Source organism: Megalobrama amblycephala, linkage group LG21 (genome assembly GCF_018812025.1).
Source record: "Megalobrama amblycephala isolate DHTTF-2021 linkage group LG21, ASM1881202v1, whole genome shotgun sequence".
Classification (NCBI taxonomy): domain Eukaryota; kingdom Metazoa; phylum Chordata; class Actinopteri; order Cypriniformes; family Xenocyprididae; genus Megalobrama; species Megalobrama amblycephala.
In genome coordinates, this window is record NC_063064.1 from 11,571,710 (window position 1) to 11,587,652 (window position 15,943).

Below are 15,943 nucleotides of genomic sequence, written 5' to 3' on the forward strand. Positions count from 1 at the left end.
AAAAAACTTTACTCTGGAACAAGTAATAGATTAATAAGACCAAAGATTGCCTGTTTGATTAAACCATCTACATAAGAGACAGTGGCAAATTCCCGAGGGACCGACCGAGATTAAGGTGATCTCCAGGGGTACATGAGCATTGAACGACCACTGACGGCCTTTCATGTCTCTGAAAATGTCTAAAATTGTCTATATAAGTGCCTCTCGCATATTTGAGTTCTACATTCTCGTAGTGCTGGGCGGTTTTACCAAAAATCTGTTTTACTTTTCTTTCTTTTTTTTACTGTATTTTGGCATATTTTACTGTCAGGAGTACAAGGAATATATTATTTGTCCTTACAATGTTTATATAATTTATTTAAAAACTAATCAAATCAGTTCATAAAGCTAACAACTTAGTTTAAAATGTATTGAAATTAATAAATTTAACTATTAATAAGTAGGCTACATTTTTACTGTGCAATTTCAATGAAGATCTTTGAATCTCTATTAATCAAAGTACACTCTATTGTACAATACTACATTTCTGTTATTTCAAGTTACACCGAACTTTTATTTTGACAGGGTCGTGAAGACCTTTGACTTCCTGTGTATATGATATATGACAAATGTTGATAGTTTTATCAAACGGTGAAATGTTCATAAAGTGACTCTAAGAGCAGCTCTGCAGATGAAGTTCATGTATAGTGAGTGAGACAGCAGACACTGAAATCATCGCGAGTGTCACACGTGATTCAGTATGTTTAGTAGTAGAAAATGCAGCACTCATTCATACAGACCTCCGATTTCAATAGCAGTCTTTTTTTTAGCTTTTTAGTCTGTATTGATATCTGATTCATTGTACAGCCCTACTTTTGATTTATTCATCCAAAAATTGGCAAATTCTATGACGTTTCACTTTATACAGTAAGTTTTTGTTACTGGATTCCGTGATTTCATCCGTGTTTTCTGCATCATGGAAATCATATGGCTCTACGTGTTATTTGCAGTATTAAAGAGTTCGTTCTTTGAATTTGGAATCAAATGATACACACATATATATATATATATAAATATACACACACACACACACACAGTCAAACCAAAAATTATTCATTTTTGATATATTTTTACTAGTGGGTGCAGGACACTATAGTTCATTTATGTAAGTGAGGATGGCAAAATAAACTGACATATTATACCCCAAAAATTCTTCATACAGTGGACTACCAAATTTGGAATCAAATGATTCAGACACTTTGACCTGACCATGTTTTGCTTAATTATGTCAGATAACACTTAAGATTAATTTTTTTCTGACACAGTTTAACTCTGAGATCTTGTCATATTTTATTACCATTTTTTTTAAACTATAAACTGAATTAATGAATGAAATGTTCAAGGTGTCTGAAAAGATTTTGGTTTGACTGAAAATAGAGATTATATATACACGATATGGCATGAATATATCATGCATCTCTTATCTTTTTTAAGAACACATTTCATTCAGTAAATCTGACACAATCCAATATATACTACAGGGTTCCCACGGATCCTTAAATTAGAATTTTAAAATTTAAGGCCATAAAACGTCTTAAGTCTTATTTTTACTTATGAGAGGTCTTAAATTTTAGATGCCACTGACATATCTAAATAATTTACCAAATTAAAACCGTAATTAGCGGGCCTTGCAGTATTTAGACAGCGTGTAACGTACAATCTCCTGCATGAGAAAGCAAAAGTAAATGGGTAAATGTCAGTTCAGTAACTGTTGTAAGTTCATTTTTTGTGTGCATAGGGGTGTGTGATGAGTATCGTCTATGATGATATCGTAATTGTGTTAACGATGTGCTAGCTGACATTGACTTTGTCACTCAACGCTCAAATTGTGTGCTGTATGCAGTTATTAAATGCCCTCAAAATTCCAGATACACAAGCAAAATTCAAGACGCCCCGATGAGTTTTTGTCTAATACATATCACACGAGTGATGTTTCCCCCCAATCAGCACGGTTGCAAATGTGATATTTTATACAACAGTTAAATGAACAATAAGTTAACACTGTGAGTTGCATTGTAGACATAACATTGTCTGTTTTTTTTCTTTATTATGCCAACAAAAATTCCAATTCAAGAACAGCAGACCAGAATCTCCATGCAACAGGCAGAAATGTATTTTTTTTAAATACCATATCCGCGGTTTGAACGAATAAATGAATGAATCAGTAGTTTGAACAAATTGGTTGAATGAATGACTCACTCATTAAGACACTGACTTGCTGCCACCTACTGGTGATTTAGTTTCATATTTAAAGTACATTTTAATTAGAAAGTTAAAATTAGAAATATTTAAATATTGAATTAAATTTATGTAAATGCTAATTTGTAAATGCTGTGTAATTATATTAAAGCCGCTTCTGTGTCACCTCTGTATTGCAAAGATGGATTTTGTTGATGATTTCATTTGATTGGTAACAGCCCTATACTGTGCTATTAAATTTGAATGTGAGAATTTGATATAAAATGTGATGCAATAAGTTTAGAAAAATGCCCTTATATAGGTAAAAATGCCTTCTGGAAATCAATTTAAGGTGGCAAATATTGCCCCTTAAACCAGCCATGGTACAAGCACAAAAACACACTCAAGACTTTTTTGTCAATATTGCACACTCCTAATGTATAGTATTAATTTTTATTCCTTCAGGTCTTAAAGTTTGTGGGTTCGAGTCTCTGTACGGGCAGGAAATGTAGGTGGGGGGAGTGAATTAACAGCACACTCTTCCAACTTTCATTACCCACAGCTGAGGTGCCCTTGAGCAAGGCAACCAACCCTGAATCGCTCCCCGGGTGCTGCAGCAAAAATGGCTGCCCACTGTTCTGTGTTCAATACTCACTGTGCTCATACTGTACATTTGGATGGGTCACATTTGGATGGGTCACATCTAGCTGGTTCACTTTATCTGAACTGGGTTTGGCCCATTTAACTCATTTTCACAGAACTTTAATGGCCCCCAGAATATTTTGTTGGATGAATATCTGAGCATACAATATATCAAAAAACAAGAACTATCTTCTAATGCTTGTTTCTGCTTCTCTTGTTTTTGGATCTGGAGATTCTGTTACTCTCAGTAAGATGCATAATAGCACCCCCTACCATATAACAGTGAAAACATGTATTGCCTGAAAATTATGGCGGGGAAAGAGTTGAAGCACTATTTGTACAAAAAAAAACACCCCCAGTTCATGGAGCAGCTGGTGAATGGAATATTAAAGGATGGTGACTCTACCTGGCCAGCATTAGATTGGCATTGGGGTTGTTGGTTCCTGGACCTGTGGGGCTCCATTTGATAGTGTAGATTTCTTTGCTGTGAGCTTGCAAATCATGAACACAAGTGTCCTGTTTCATACTCCAGATCTAGGACATTGGAAAAAGCAATGATTTAGATCACCAGGACAACATCTGCATTTCAAAATGTCTTGTGAAATGTGAAATATATACTTGGAGTCATCTACGATTTTGAAATTCTATATAGTGTGGTAAGGAGTCTTACCTTCAGAGTCATATCATCAGAACACGACGCCAGCAGGTTGCCAGTCGGATCCCATTTGATTGCATTAACTTCATTCTGGAGGCAGAAAAAACACATTTTGATATTCATCTCTTTGGCAGACTGAAGTTGTAGGAAACAGTGGGAAGAGCAGACAGTTCTTACTGTGTGTCCTTGGAATGTCTTAATGGGTCGGTCCTGGCCCAGTTTGCACACATGGATGCACATGTCTGTGCTACAAGAGGCAAACGTGTTGTTACTCTGCCAGTCTACGTCCAGAGCGGGTGCTGAAGTGAGAGGGAGAAAAGGCCACGGCATAAGAGCTTTTTCCCCTCAAAATAGTCAATTGCTCACAATATCAGTATATATTATTTCTGTGAACCTGAATGAAACGGGAACTGCTGTTTGGCTTCCCCTGTGTGAGCATCCCAAATGATTGTTGTCTGAAGAAAAGAAGGAAATATTAACTCATCTGTGACAGGGTGAACTGATATGTGTATGTGCCACTAGCAACACAAACGTATTAACTAGGTGAATTATTCACTAGATACTTACATTCTCTGAAAAAAATGTGAATAGTGGATGACTGTGAAAACTCAACTACAACGCTAGTGTCCTAGGTCAGGGATTCCCAAACTTTTTTTGTCAGTCAAACCCCTAGTTTATTTACTTGAAGCAATCATCTGAGATTAAGTTAATATTTCAATAATTTAACATTCACATTATCGTGGTTCTCTGATGTTGGTTTATCATCACATGACATGCAAATAAACAAAATATTTCATCAAATATTTTTTGTAAGCATTTTATTTTTGTTGTTTATATTTTACATCTCTATGATTTCACAAACCCCAGTTTGGGAAACCCTGGTCCAGGTTTACTATCGTTTTAGGTGTCAGGGTGTTGCTATGCGGTATTGCAGTAGTTTGTAGCATGTTGCTATTGTTCTGAGTGCTTTCTTACTACACTTTACAGACCGTAGTTTCCTTCTCGTACCTTATCAACACCGGCGCTGAGGATAAAGTTTCCTTTTTTGTTCCATTTTAATGCGAAAATTGGACCTTTATGTTGCCCCAGGGTACTGGCCAGATTACCTGTGAATGAACACAGTTCTGTCATGACAACTCTCTGAGTGTTTGGCATGGTAATGGATATGACAACGTTTGGTCTTGGTGGAATAGATCTGCTACGCTGCTGCTGCTGCTGGAGAACAAGTACGGGACTTGCTACTGCCAATACAAACACGACATGCTGCTGCTGTACAATATAGCATACATGAATTACCCTTATCAGATCTATACAGGTGGAGCTGGGGAAGGTGGAGGGTTTCTGAAAGCGCACTGCAAATGCTGAACAATTATTTGAGCAGAGAGCTCATTGGTTACTGATACAACAGGAACCAATCAGCTGTGCCCTATAGATAATTATGTGATTGCAAGCAGGTTGAGTTAAAGACCTATTAGCCTGCGCCATCTAGAGTTTCATGACAGAACTTTGTATTTATCAGACTGCTAAATAGACAGAGAAAAGCATGCTGCTGCAGAAGGCAAAAAACCTGTTTGCTTACCATCTTTAGTCCATATTCTTGCAAAGCCATCATAGGAGCCTGTTGCTAATAGTGTACCTTCACTCTGAAAAACACGAGGCGGAAACGTTAGTCTTTCAATATACGCGCAACAGGCAGAGTGTTGTCGGAGCTGAACTCACGTTCCAGTCTAACGATGTGACGTCTTTGTTGCTGGGCACATCTTGGCCACCTTCCCGTATGCAGTGCCTCAGGACGAGCTGTGTAGAGCTACTACTGCTGTTCTCGCTCAGATTCCAGATACGTGCTGTCGAGTCTCCAGACCTGCGAAGAGTCAGAGTATAAAATAACACTGCATTCATTGACTTCTCTTTTCTACAGATGCACCAATCACACTTGTTCTTTCCCAATAACGATACTCAAACGATCTGTTGCCAGTTTCTATTCTTGATGTTTATATAATCTATTCCACACTGTTTGGAATGGATTGGTGTTTATAATAAAATATACTGCTACTACATATTACAATTTATGTCACTAGAGTGCCAAAGTAAACTTTTGGATAGTTCTGTGGCCTTTCTGGAGCTTGAAAGTGCAGGCAGTCCTAACCCAAGACTAACCCAAGTATCGACACATCTGACAGATGTCGATCAATTTAAAAAGGTCAGTATTTTAACGGCGTTACCAATCCAGCCATCAGATCAGTGCATCCCTGCTGAGTACTCAGTGAGGATGAATGGATAAAAAGGATTCAGTGATGGAAAGAGACTGTATAAACTGACCCGGAGGCAAGCAGGTCACTGACGGGGTTCCAGGCGCAGATGAAGACCTCTGACTCGTGACCTCTCAGGACCATGGCTTTATTCTGAGGGATCTCCACATCCACGTCAACCTCCATCATGTCTGCATGGTTATCTGCACATATCATCACATGACGTCCATGATTAAGAGGAAGGACGCAACAGCTCTTAGATTTAAAGCCACAGTACATAGCTGAAATCTACAAAATTCACACCATTATGTAACAATTTTCAAAAAAACAATCATTCAGTGACTCACTAGGTAAGGCGTGTGCACCGTTCTCCTCTCCATTTGCGGTGTTCTCTCCATTTTTGGCGTTACCCTGCATATTGGCGCTGGTTGCAGAGGGCGCTGCGGCGGCCTGTTGCTGGGCCAGTTTGTCTCGGTACGCCTGCTGCCGGGTTTGTACGACATCAGGCATCACCGCGTCAATTAATGACAGAGATTCAATTGGCCGCCCATCGAACAGTGTGCCGTCCTGCGGACAGAAGTCAACATATCAGCCACGCACTCAATGTTAAAGAGATTTTGTGCATCTTAGCCAATATCATTATCTGGGTGAACCTCACAAAACCATCTGCAGCTTGGATTTCAACCCAAAATAAACAAGAAATGATAATATTTTTAGAACCACTCAGACTTTTGTCATTAATATCACCAACCAAAACTATTTAAGCATTATACACCTGTGAATAAAAAATTCCTTGATTCATCTGTAATTAAAGCTGTGATGTCACCTCATTGATGCTGACTTCAGCCTCCACATACTGCAGGCCTTTCTGGATGATGGAAATCAGGGCAGCAGGGGGCACTAGGGCGCCGTTGATGTTAGACTGACTGATGTGGCTCTCGATGCCGAATGTGAAGGCCGAGTGGGAAAACCCTGCCAGAGGGAATGATAAACACTTCAGTGTGACGCTTGCTGGATCAACTTTCTCTCCAGTGGAGGGTATCATGTGTGCTCCCTTAAACAACGCCCTGACTGTGAACAGTCATAGTGTTTTACTGTAATTAATACTAACAGTTTGTGTCCCAAAACTTATAGTGACAGATATGCAAGTGATCTGCAATAAAGAGTGAAAGGAATAATGCTTTATTTAATCCCCCAATGCTGTTTTTTTTTTTTTTTTTTTTTCACCTAACACTCACGTAGATATTTTATGAAAAATTGTTATGCAATTAATGTCATAAAGGATATACTTTATGATATTCTGGTCCTTTTTGGATACATTAACAACCTCCTGGTCATTATTAATTGTCATGATCGCAAGGGCTGCACGAGTTTGTTTGGATACAATTTCGAAGTGATCATTTGGGACGTTTAATCAGCGCTTACCTGACTCCTGCAGGTATCTATACACCAGGAAGTTGACCTCATCGCTGCTAATACTCATCTTCACACCTGCTTACACCATGAGGTCAGCACACAGGACACAAGCCTGAGAGAGAAAGGACACAAACAATATCAGAAAGCCATCTCACAGAATGACACTAAAAACGGCAACAGAAGAGGTATGGATATTGCCGGGCTTTCTGCCTTCCACTCAAGGGACTGGGAGTGTGTATGTATATAATAAAAAAAAAAAAAAAAAAAAAAACTGTTTTACATTGCAATAAGGGGGTAAAAGCTCTCTTTGTCAGCAGGAACCTGAGTGTGTACTATGCTGCCAGAGGTTACCAAGGGCTTCACAGCCCTGCATGGCTGAATAACAAGTTGTAGTACCTGAAGTATCCATTACACTGTGGGGGCACTGCTGCACCAAACCTGCAGAGCAGTAAAAGCATCTGCCACTGAAAATGTTTACACGAGGGCTACTACAGAATACCTTTGTTTACTTGTGTTTGACACTTGAATTCATAGTGATTTTGGCATTACAGAGCTGCCAAGATGTCAGTTTACACTTACAGATGCGTTTAATTTTGTAGCACAGGAACATCTACTTAAAACTAAAAGTGACCTAGATTTGACAATGAAAATGTTGGTCCTTCCACAGTTAAATTGTTCACTTTATGATTTAAAAAAAAAAAAAAAAAAGATTCTCAAGGACACTGCTAAACTTGTTCATGTACAATTTTGGATGGTTTATTCAAAGAATATGCTATATTAAGCCTCAATTTCAAGACTCCACTCAGCATTGGACTTCCTCCAGAAAAGACCATCACCAAGCACAAACATTTTCAGTTCCACATCGAAAAGCTGCATAACCACAAGTGGGCCAATTCTGAAAAGTGACCCATTTCCTCACGACCTCTGTGTCCACCATTCCAGATCACATCCTCATTTATAGAGAAGTGAAGTGGAAAGTGTTTCCCCGTCACTCGCCGTTTACAGCCATAGGATGTGGTTTGTTTGCAAGAGGGATGGTTTTCTTCTCCTCAGGGTTCTTGCTTGTGATCATTTTTGAGCAATGAGGTTTTGTTCTATTTCTAGACGGTGCCGTCATGTGATGTAACACCTACCTGTTCTCTTCTTAACCGACTACAGCTTGTTTTTGAGAAACATTTAGCCTGCTGATGAATGTTCAATTAGCTGGCTGAACTTCTCAGAGTCGCCTGTCTTGCGTTCCTTTCATAAATGATGCAAAAGTATGCAAATAGAAGCATCATCAAAAGGCAGAGTGCGTCAAAGCCAATCAGATAACAGAGATACTGCAGCATCCAAATCAGGCCAAGCGGTGCCACCGAATCGATGCGTTTTATCTCACAGCATAGCCAAATTAAATCCCTGCAACAGTGCAGAGTGCTCATCTATATTATCGAGCAGCCGAGTCGATACCAAGGAGGACCGCTACCTTTCAATAAATCAGGCCTGCTCTTCAGGACCACCTAGCCTGTAAACCAGAGCAGGGAACTCCAGGCATTTACAGTCGGCAACATTAGTTCAAGTAAAGAAACCACGGGTGGGGAAATTCCCTCATAGACGTGACACAGAAAGAGCTTTTATTGAAACGGGTCACGGCAAACAGGGACCTCAATGAGATATATCGCCATCTGCGCCTCGTAAATCGCCCTCAGGAATGCAAATATCACGATACGTCCTCTGCCTTGGACGACATTTTGGTGTGCTGGAGGATGCTTAGTGTGTAGAGTAATCTTCATTGTATAATCAAAGGCGGTGTGGGTTGCGTAACAGTGGAGCGCAAGCACTCAGGGTGAGGGAGTTTGCACTGTGTTATTCAAGGCTGAGGGGGAAGTCTGAGAGGAAACACTATTTAACTGGTTTGGATGAAAGGTGTAACGGACGGCTATCGGTATACAGACTGATAACAGGCCACTTTATAGCAATAATGTCAAAGGCGGCTACGCAGAGGGAATTTACAGATCAAAAATGGTGATAAAGTCATTCTTTTGCTGCTCTAGAGTGATTATTTGCATGTTCAAGTGGCAAATAAGAGAATCTATATCAAAGAAAATAAGTCCTCTGTATTCAAGTTTAAAGTGCCCCTGTGGTGAAAATCAAGTTTTAATGTTTATATGTCTATGTGGTGTTTTTAAGACAGACCATGCGCAAATTCAAAGTCAGCACTATTGCTGAGTATTTTCTGTTTAAAACTTTAGTGATCTAAAGATGCGGTTTGAAATTGCTGGTGTTTGTGACATCACAAACCACATCATAACCAATCACATCAACATGCCAGCGGGCTTTAGCATATCATTAACCATGACCGCTCTGAAGCTGGAGAGTCTCAAGAGAAGCCAGGTTATCCTGGTATATTTTTCTGTTGATATATATATAAAAAAAAAAAAAAATCGGGTAGATTTAGCAATATAGCAGGTGTATGATGTTTAATACGATGCTATGATGAACTATATGCCTTTCTCCACTAATGTTCTGAGTTGTTCAAAGCGTTTGTAAGGATACCTACTGATTCTTAGAAGGCAGCTGTCTGGCGAATGGGAGCATAGTTTGTATAACATTAGCAACACATTATTAGCAGCTGTTTGATAATGTTGTCAAGCAAAAGGCTAATAATATTAATTACCGTTATGTGTTTGACATTGTAAAAAGCGACACCATTGTGCAGCGTTTACCCAGTAAGTTGACCGAGTGGATCTCCGAGCTTGTGCAAGTTAGTGGAGGCGGGGCTAGGATAGTTTTTGATATTCATAGATCCGCGTATACTAAATGAAGCAAGGGTGTAGTTATATTCAATTTTACGGCATGAAGAAAAAAATGTTTAAATATGTCATTTCGGTGATCAAAGATGAGTTTTAAGGGATAAAATGATAGACTACGGGGGACTTATTTTTAAAAAATTTAATGATGTCAAAAAATTATTTAATAACTAAAAATGTTTATGTAGTGTAAAAGTAAAATATTTTCTACACCTTTATTTTTAAAAGGTTCATATTTTTGTCAAGATTAAACCTTTTCAAATATTAATTCATAAATTTAGCAACATTATGCGAAAATATTACGTCTTTTAATTAAATATAAACATTATTATAATTATATTTAAAAAAGATGCTCTTAAAACGTGTTGTAGTTTAAAAATAATGGTTAGCAAACATCTTATTTACAAAAAGTTTAAATTATTTGTCATGAAGAAATTATTAATTCACAAATATTAACAAATACATACATAGCCGATGAAAATAGCAATATTTTGAAAGCAGCACAGAGCCACAGTTTACACACTCTTCTGTAAGTCAACATACAAATAGCTTACTTTTAGTCGTCTCATTGAACTGGGAGGAGAAAATGTGTTAGCACTGAAAATCTGCACACTTTTAACTATAGAAGAGGCTGATTACACCTCTTTCTGTATGTGTGTGTGTGTGTGTGTGTGTGGCAGTGGTACGTTGGGCTTTTCACACGACTCCCTTGACAACAGTGAACTTGATCCTCTCAAACCTCTAAGGGCCTCAGTGAACAATGAGAAGCCTGGAGAGCTTGTGCTCTTGTGTAACACTGACCATTGGATGCAAATTCCTAAAGACACTCTTTACAGTCAGTATTCCTCTTCCACCAATTAAGCACAAAAGAAAATATCCCAAAAGCCCAAACATTAAAAATCTGTCTCAAGAGTGCCATGAATTGAGGGGATTATATTTGAAATGTTTTTAAGCAATATTTCAGAGAGATAAACAGTCTACTAAAACGTAAAGCACTCAGCTACTTGTAAAACAAGTTAACGTAACAGAAGAGCTCTGAAGCAGACGTGCTACTGCCACCCCACATCCAGACAATTGTGCCATTTTTCTTCCTCTTTTCAAGGCAATTATGTCAACACCATTTTCACCAGACGCTTTTGGAGAAATCAGCATATGGCTCACATCCCTCCATCAGCAAGTAACAATCAGGTCGAGTTCAAAGGCAAAGCAGCCCAATCAATCCGGCAGGAACAATGACCGTTGCTTATTAGATGCCACACGCTAGTGAATGCTGTCACAAGCCATTAAGACAGATGCTGGCCTAAACTGCTTGTGATGCAACCTACTCTCCAAAGGGCAAAAAATTAAATCAAATTGGACCAGCGAGATTAACGCGTCACCTCACCTGACCTACTTTGAGATCTGGATCCATCAGTGTCTGTCTGAACATGGTGGGGTGGGGGAAATATGACACACCATAAATGGATTTCCCTACTCTTCCTCTTTTGTGTGAAGTGTCCTAGAAGCAGGTCAATGGATCCCACTGGATGTGGTCAAACAAGTATACATCTGCCGCAGGCCTCGTAGTGTGTTTTATTAAGGATCTTTTAACTGCTGCCCTGCAAATGACAACGGTCTGCTGTAATGGTCTGTCAGTTACAATAACAACGCCACAGTGTTTACACTCTTCAGCTTGCATATAGTGGTCTCTGCACATTAAACTGGGATAAGGAGAATTTATTTTAGCTTCCTGTGGGATCATTACTAAACTTTCTTGTTTCAGTTCCAACAAAAGTTGGATCAAAGTCATTCTGCAACTTCTCTGAAATGACAAAAGACATTTCCATTACTGTCCAAGTAGGTGAAAGTTGATTCTCGTTTACAAGCAACAAAAAAAAAACAAGGCAAGGGGCGATTGACAATTATCATATTTCATCTATCAAAATTGGTTTAGTTTTCAGTAGTGACAGGAAAAACTAAGCTTTTCGAAACTTTGAATTGACAACCAACCGCTTCGCAAAATGATTCACTGTTTCAAAGCACTCAAAACACCACCCGCTGGTGACACCTGCTGGCCACAACAATGTAAATGCAGTGAAAACTAAGCCCAATCATGCATAAAAACACATTTTACAAACCAGTTGCAAATGTTTTATCTAAGGTGGAATCTATTAAATGCAAATCATCTATAAAAAACAATTCATCTAATACCATTAAAAGGTACAATATGTAATAATTTTGTCCTCTAGAGGTCACTAGAAGCCTATTCAAAACAAAGGCATAGCTTGATGATGCCAAGTTTTAGAGCGGAATCTTGGGACATGTGGTCTCCATCTCAACGGACGGTGTAAAAGAATAGGGATTGGAGTCGGGAAGAAATAATGTTCATGGATGAGAGATTATTAACGTTACTGTAGTATGAAGCAGAGCAAGTGTTGTGGGAGCTGAACGAGGCCGCTGGAGCGATTGCGCAACACACGCCTCACGAGCAGTGGAACTTTTATTACAGTCATGAGTATGAGGTAACGCACCTCTGTTTATTATTAGATACATTTGAGAGTGTTGAAAACATTATAACGTTACTCTGTTACTCGTTCGCTCAGTGGCTGCTGTGAGACACTTGTTTGAGACACACTGCAGTAAGATTTTAGAATATCATATTAAATATTGGATTTCTTGTGTTGATAAATGGCATGCAATTAATTTTAAAACGTATGATGGAGAAAATTATGCATTACTGTTAATAAAAATAAAGCTGCATCTGATTATGCTATGTTAGCTACTTGACAAAATAGTGTTTTTCTCTGAGGCATGGTAAATTGAAAAAAAGAGTAAACGTGTTGAGCTATAAACAATTCGTTTTCTGTCTATAAATTTAGCAAAACAGTTGTTCCCTTGTCTATTAAAACATGTAATATTTTAAAGCGTCTTTGGTGTTTCCATGGTTTCTACAAAATAAAACCAAACGGAAATCAAGGGTAACGTGGGTATGACGCAATTGACAGGCGACTCCTCACACGTCCTGGAGCCTTGGTTAAAATTGCAGTTTTCTCACCATTTACAAATAGTTGGAAACATTTGGGATATTTTAAGTACTCAAGTGAACAAAATATATAACACTGTCCTAGTGGTTTTTGGATATTTTACTGCAAAAATATTACAGATTGCACCTTTAAGTATGAAGGGTCTTTATAATGTGTAATTTTATTAAATTATAGGCCTTGTTTTGTTTTTTTATTGAGCGCTTGGCTAATTACAACTCTTCCATTTTGGAATGAAAATGTCTACAAATGTATAAAATTCAAAATCATCTATAGACACTGGTTCATGAGATCACCCTTAGCACCAAACCATTGAAATTTCAAAACATTTCAAGTTATGATGTAATGAAGCCTTATTTACTCAAATCACGAGTTTGGCAGTTTGATGTGCGCTACGAAAGACTGGTTCGAAAAAAAAAAAGCATTACTAGTTTTTAGTATGCCAAATATAATTTCTTGTTTTTCTTTTATGATGACAATTCAACATTTTCTCATCCAGAATGAAGTTGAATGTGGATCTGATGGCATTTCTTTGCATACATGCAACCTGCATCTTTACTTAAAATTTGACTTTTAAATAACTTTTTTAAGCAGTTATAAGATAATTGAATTTTTCACACCTTTTTTTTTAAAGTGAACTTTAAATCCTTGAAGGATTCACAGACACTGTTAAAACTTCTGCCAACAGCATGAAGTACACACCACATGGCAAATGTTGAAAACAGTAAAGTTTGTGGGTGATGTAACAGAATGACATTTCAGAGACAGAGAAGGTTATCTGCATATGTTGTGACATTGCTTCTGAGCGTTGCTGTCACTTTTCTGTCTGAGGTGGATGTTCACAGCATTTTTGTAATAAAATGTTGACTATCATAACGAATTTATCTTTGGAGCACAGGTGGGAGTCGACGTGCTGCTCCATACCAGGACTTGACCGAGAGCAACAAAAAAAAAAAAAAAAAAAAAAAAAAAGGGGGTAACATGAGGACGAGACCTAAACTGCCTGGATTCCTGGAGGACCACTGAGGTTTACGTAACATTTTTGCCCTTTGAGACCATAATCACCTTGAGAACTCTGTAGCATGTCATTTAAAAAGACAACAATGTGACTTGTTTATAGAAAAAAGGAAACATTTCAAAAGAAATGGGTTACAAATGAAACCAGCTCCTTTCTAGAACTGATTAAACTTGAAAAAATGAAAGTGATAATTATCTATATTGACAGATTCATACATTTCAACCTATAATTTTGTTGCTAATTAGCATACCTACACGTATGCACGCTGTGACTATTAATTATTGTAAATCTACTGTCACTGAAAGTAGCAAGTCATCAGCATGTTGTTTTTGAATCTATGTGAAAAACGATGTTACCATCCTGTAACTGAATGATCCTGAGGGCTAATTTCATGTGCTGTAGCAGAGACACAGACGTGCTGAGGATGTTTAATGAACTAATTTGCCTCTGTTAACGAGTGACACTAAATATGGCTACAGAGGTAAACTATGAGTACACCAGATGAAGCCCACCCTACAGCCTACACAGCATTTCTTGTGAATCACTAAATTCAACACCATGTTGGACTAAAGGTGAGGCATTGATGTGTATGTTAAAGGACAAATGTGTCATGAACTAAGTGGAGAGAGGAAAGCAATGCAGAACCTCGAAGGGTTAATCTCACAAAACCTGTCCAAAAATGTGCTCAATTCTCATAAAAAGGGAAAATTCTTCATTTTCTTTATGCATTCACAAGTTTGGCTCTGCAAGATTTTTTTTTTCATTTTTTTTTTTTTTTTTTTTTTTTTAATGCTGTTCTTTTGAACTTTCTATTCATCAAATAATCCTGAAAAAAACTGCACAACTGTTTTCAACATTGATAATAATAAATGTTTCTTGAGCAGTAAATCAGCATATTAGAATGATTTCTGAAGGATCATGTTGACACCGAAAATTCAGCTTTGCCAGCACAGAAATAAATTGCATTTTGAAATAAATTTAAATAGAAAAGAGTTATTTTAAATGGTAAAAATATTTCACAATATAATTTTTTTTTCTGTATTTTGGATCAAATAAATGAAGCCTTGGTGAGCAGAAGGGACTTCTTTTAAAAACATTACAAAAAATAATAATAATCTTACCATTCAAAAACTTTTGACTTGTAGTGTGTGTGTATGTGTGTATAAATACACACACACACACACACACACACACACACACACACACACACACACACACACACTCCTTTAGATACTGGGGTGACTTATGACCTGGATGGGTTTTTTATTTATTTAATTTATTTTATTATGAGAATCAGATAGTTAACTATAGGGGAATCCATAAAACCAATATGTGAGAAACCACAGTGGATAGTGAGTGATAACTGAATGAGCAAAAAAAGATCATCAACACTGGAGAGCAGAGAAAGCCAATAATCAATACCAGATTTGTTTAACCAACCCCCGTCAGATACGAGAGTTATTCATCTGCATGTGAACTGAGTGCACTGACAGTGTTTCCAGGAACTCACTATACCGCAACTCAGACAGCAGAAATGACTAATGAGTAACATATTCAAGGTCTATGGAGACACGGTTAACACAGTTATCTACAGTGATAGAGGAACTATAGAGGAATGTCCCCTTTGACCAGATTCTGTCGCTGGTGTGTTTTTTACACATGTAGAACCTTAGAATGGGCTGTTTCTGGTGCATGTGGGACAGGCACTGCCTAAAGGTCTGCTGGAACATGATCTCGCTGGAGCAGTTCCGAAGAGTTACATCATATCACCACCTGCCAAAATCACTTACTATAGCTAGAGTGCCAGTACACACAGACTCATTCATTGTTCTGATTCAAGTGCATTAGCATTAGTGATTACGATAAGAAGCTTTTATTAATTCTCAAATCGCAACAGTGACCGATAAAGGCAACTCGGGATAAAATCGTCACCTTTG

At 37.9% G+C, this 15,943-nt stretch overlaps 2 protein-coding genes across 4 annotated transcripts in view; one reads left to right on the forward strand and one right to left on the reverse strand.

Annotated features, from left to right (window-relative positions):
• Positions 1-14,118, forward strand: part of si:ch211-51h4.2 — a 185,566-nt gene extending 171,448 nt beyond the window's left edge. The window contains exon 19 of the mRNA XM_048172176.1: positions 13,887-14,118. The gene's annotated coding sequence lies outside the window, so the exon portion shown is untranslated. The remainder of the gene's footprint in view (positions 1-13,886) is intronic.
• tbl1xr1a (TBL1X/Y related 1a) overlaps positions 1-15,943 on the reverse strand; it is an 82,376-nt gene that overhangs the window by 3,040 nt on the left and 63,393 nt on the right. For all 3 annotated transcript variants that reach the window (XM_048172180.1, XM_048172181.1, XM_048172179.1), the window contains 11 exons: positions 7,189-7,291; positions 6,590-6,735; positions 6,111-6,330; positions 5,834-5,966; positions 5,234-5,375; positions 5,094-5,157; positions 4,523-4,620; positions 3,909-3,969; positions 3,692-3,813; positions 3,530-3,604; positions 3,266-3,393 (listed from right to left, as the gene is read on the reverse strand). In XM_048172180.1, the coding sequence (XP_048028137.1) occupies positions 3,266-3,393; positions 3,530-3,604; positions 3,692-3,813; positions 3,909-3,969; positions 4,523-4,620; positions 5,094-5,157; positions 5,234-5,375; positions 5,834-5,966; positions 6,111-6,330; positions 6,590-6,735; positions 7,189-7,246 (1,247 nt within the window). In that variant the 5' untranslated portion in view covers positions 7,247-7,291. The remainder of the gene's footprint in view (positions 1-3,265; positions 3,394-3,529; positions 3,605-3,691; positions 3,814-3,908; positions 3,970-4,522; positions 4,621-5,093; positions 5,158-5,233; positions 5,376-5,833; positions 5,967-6,110; positions 6,331-6,589; positions 6,736-7,188; positions 7,292-15,943) is intronic.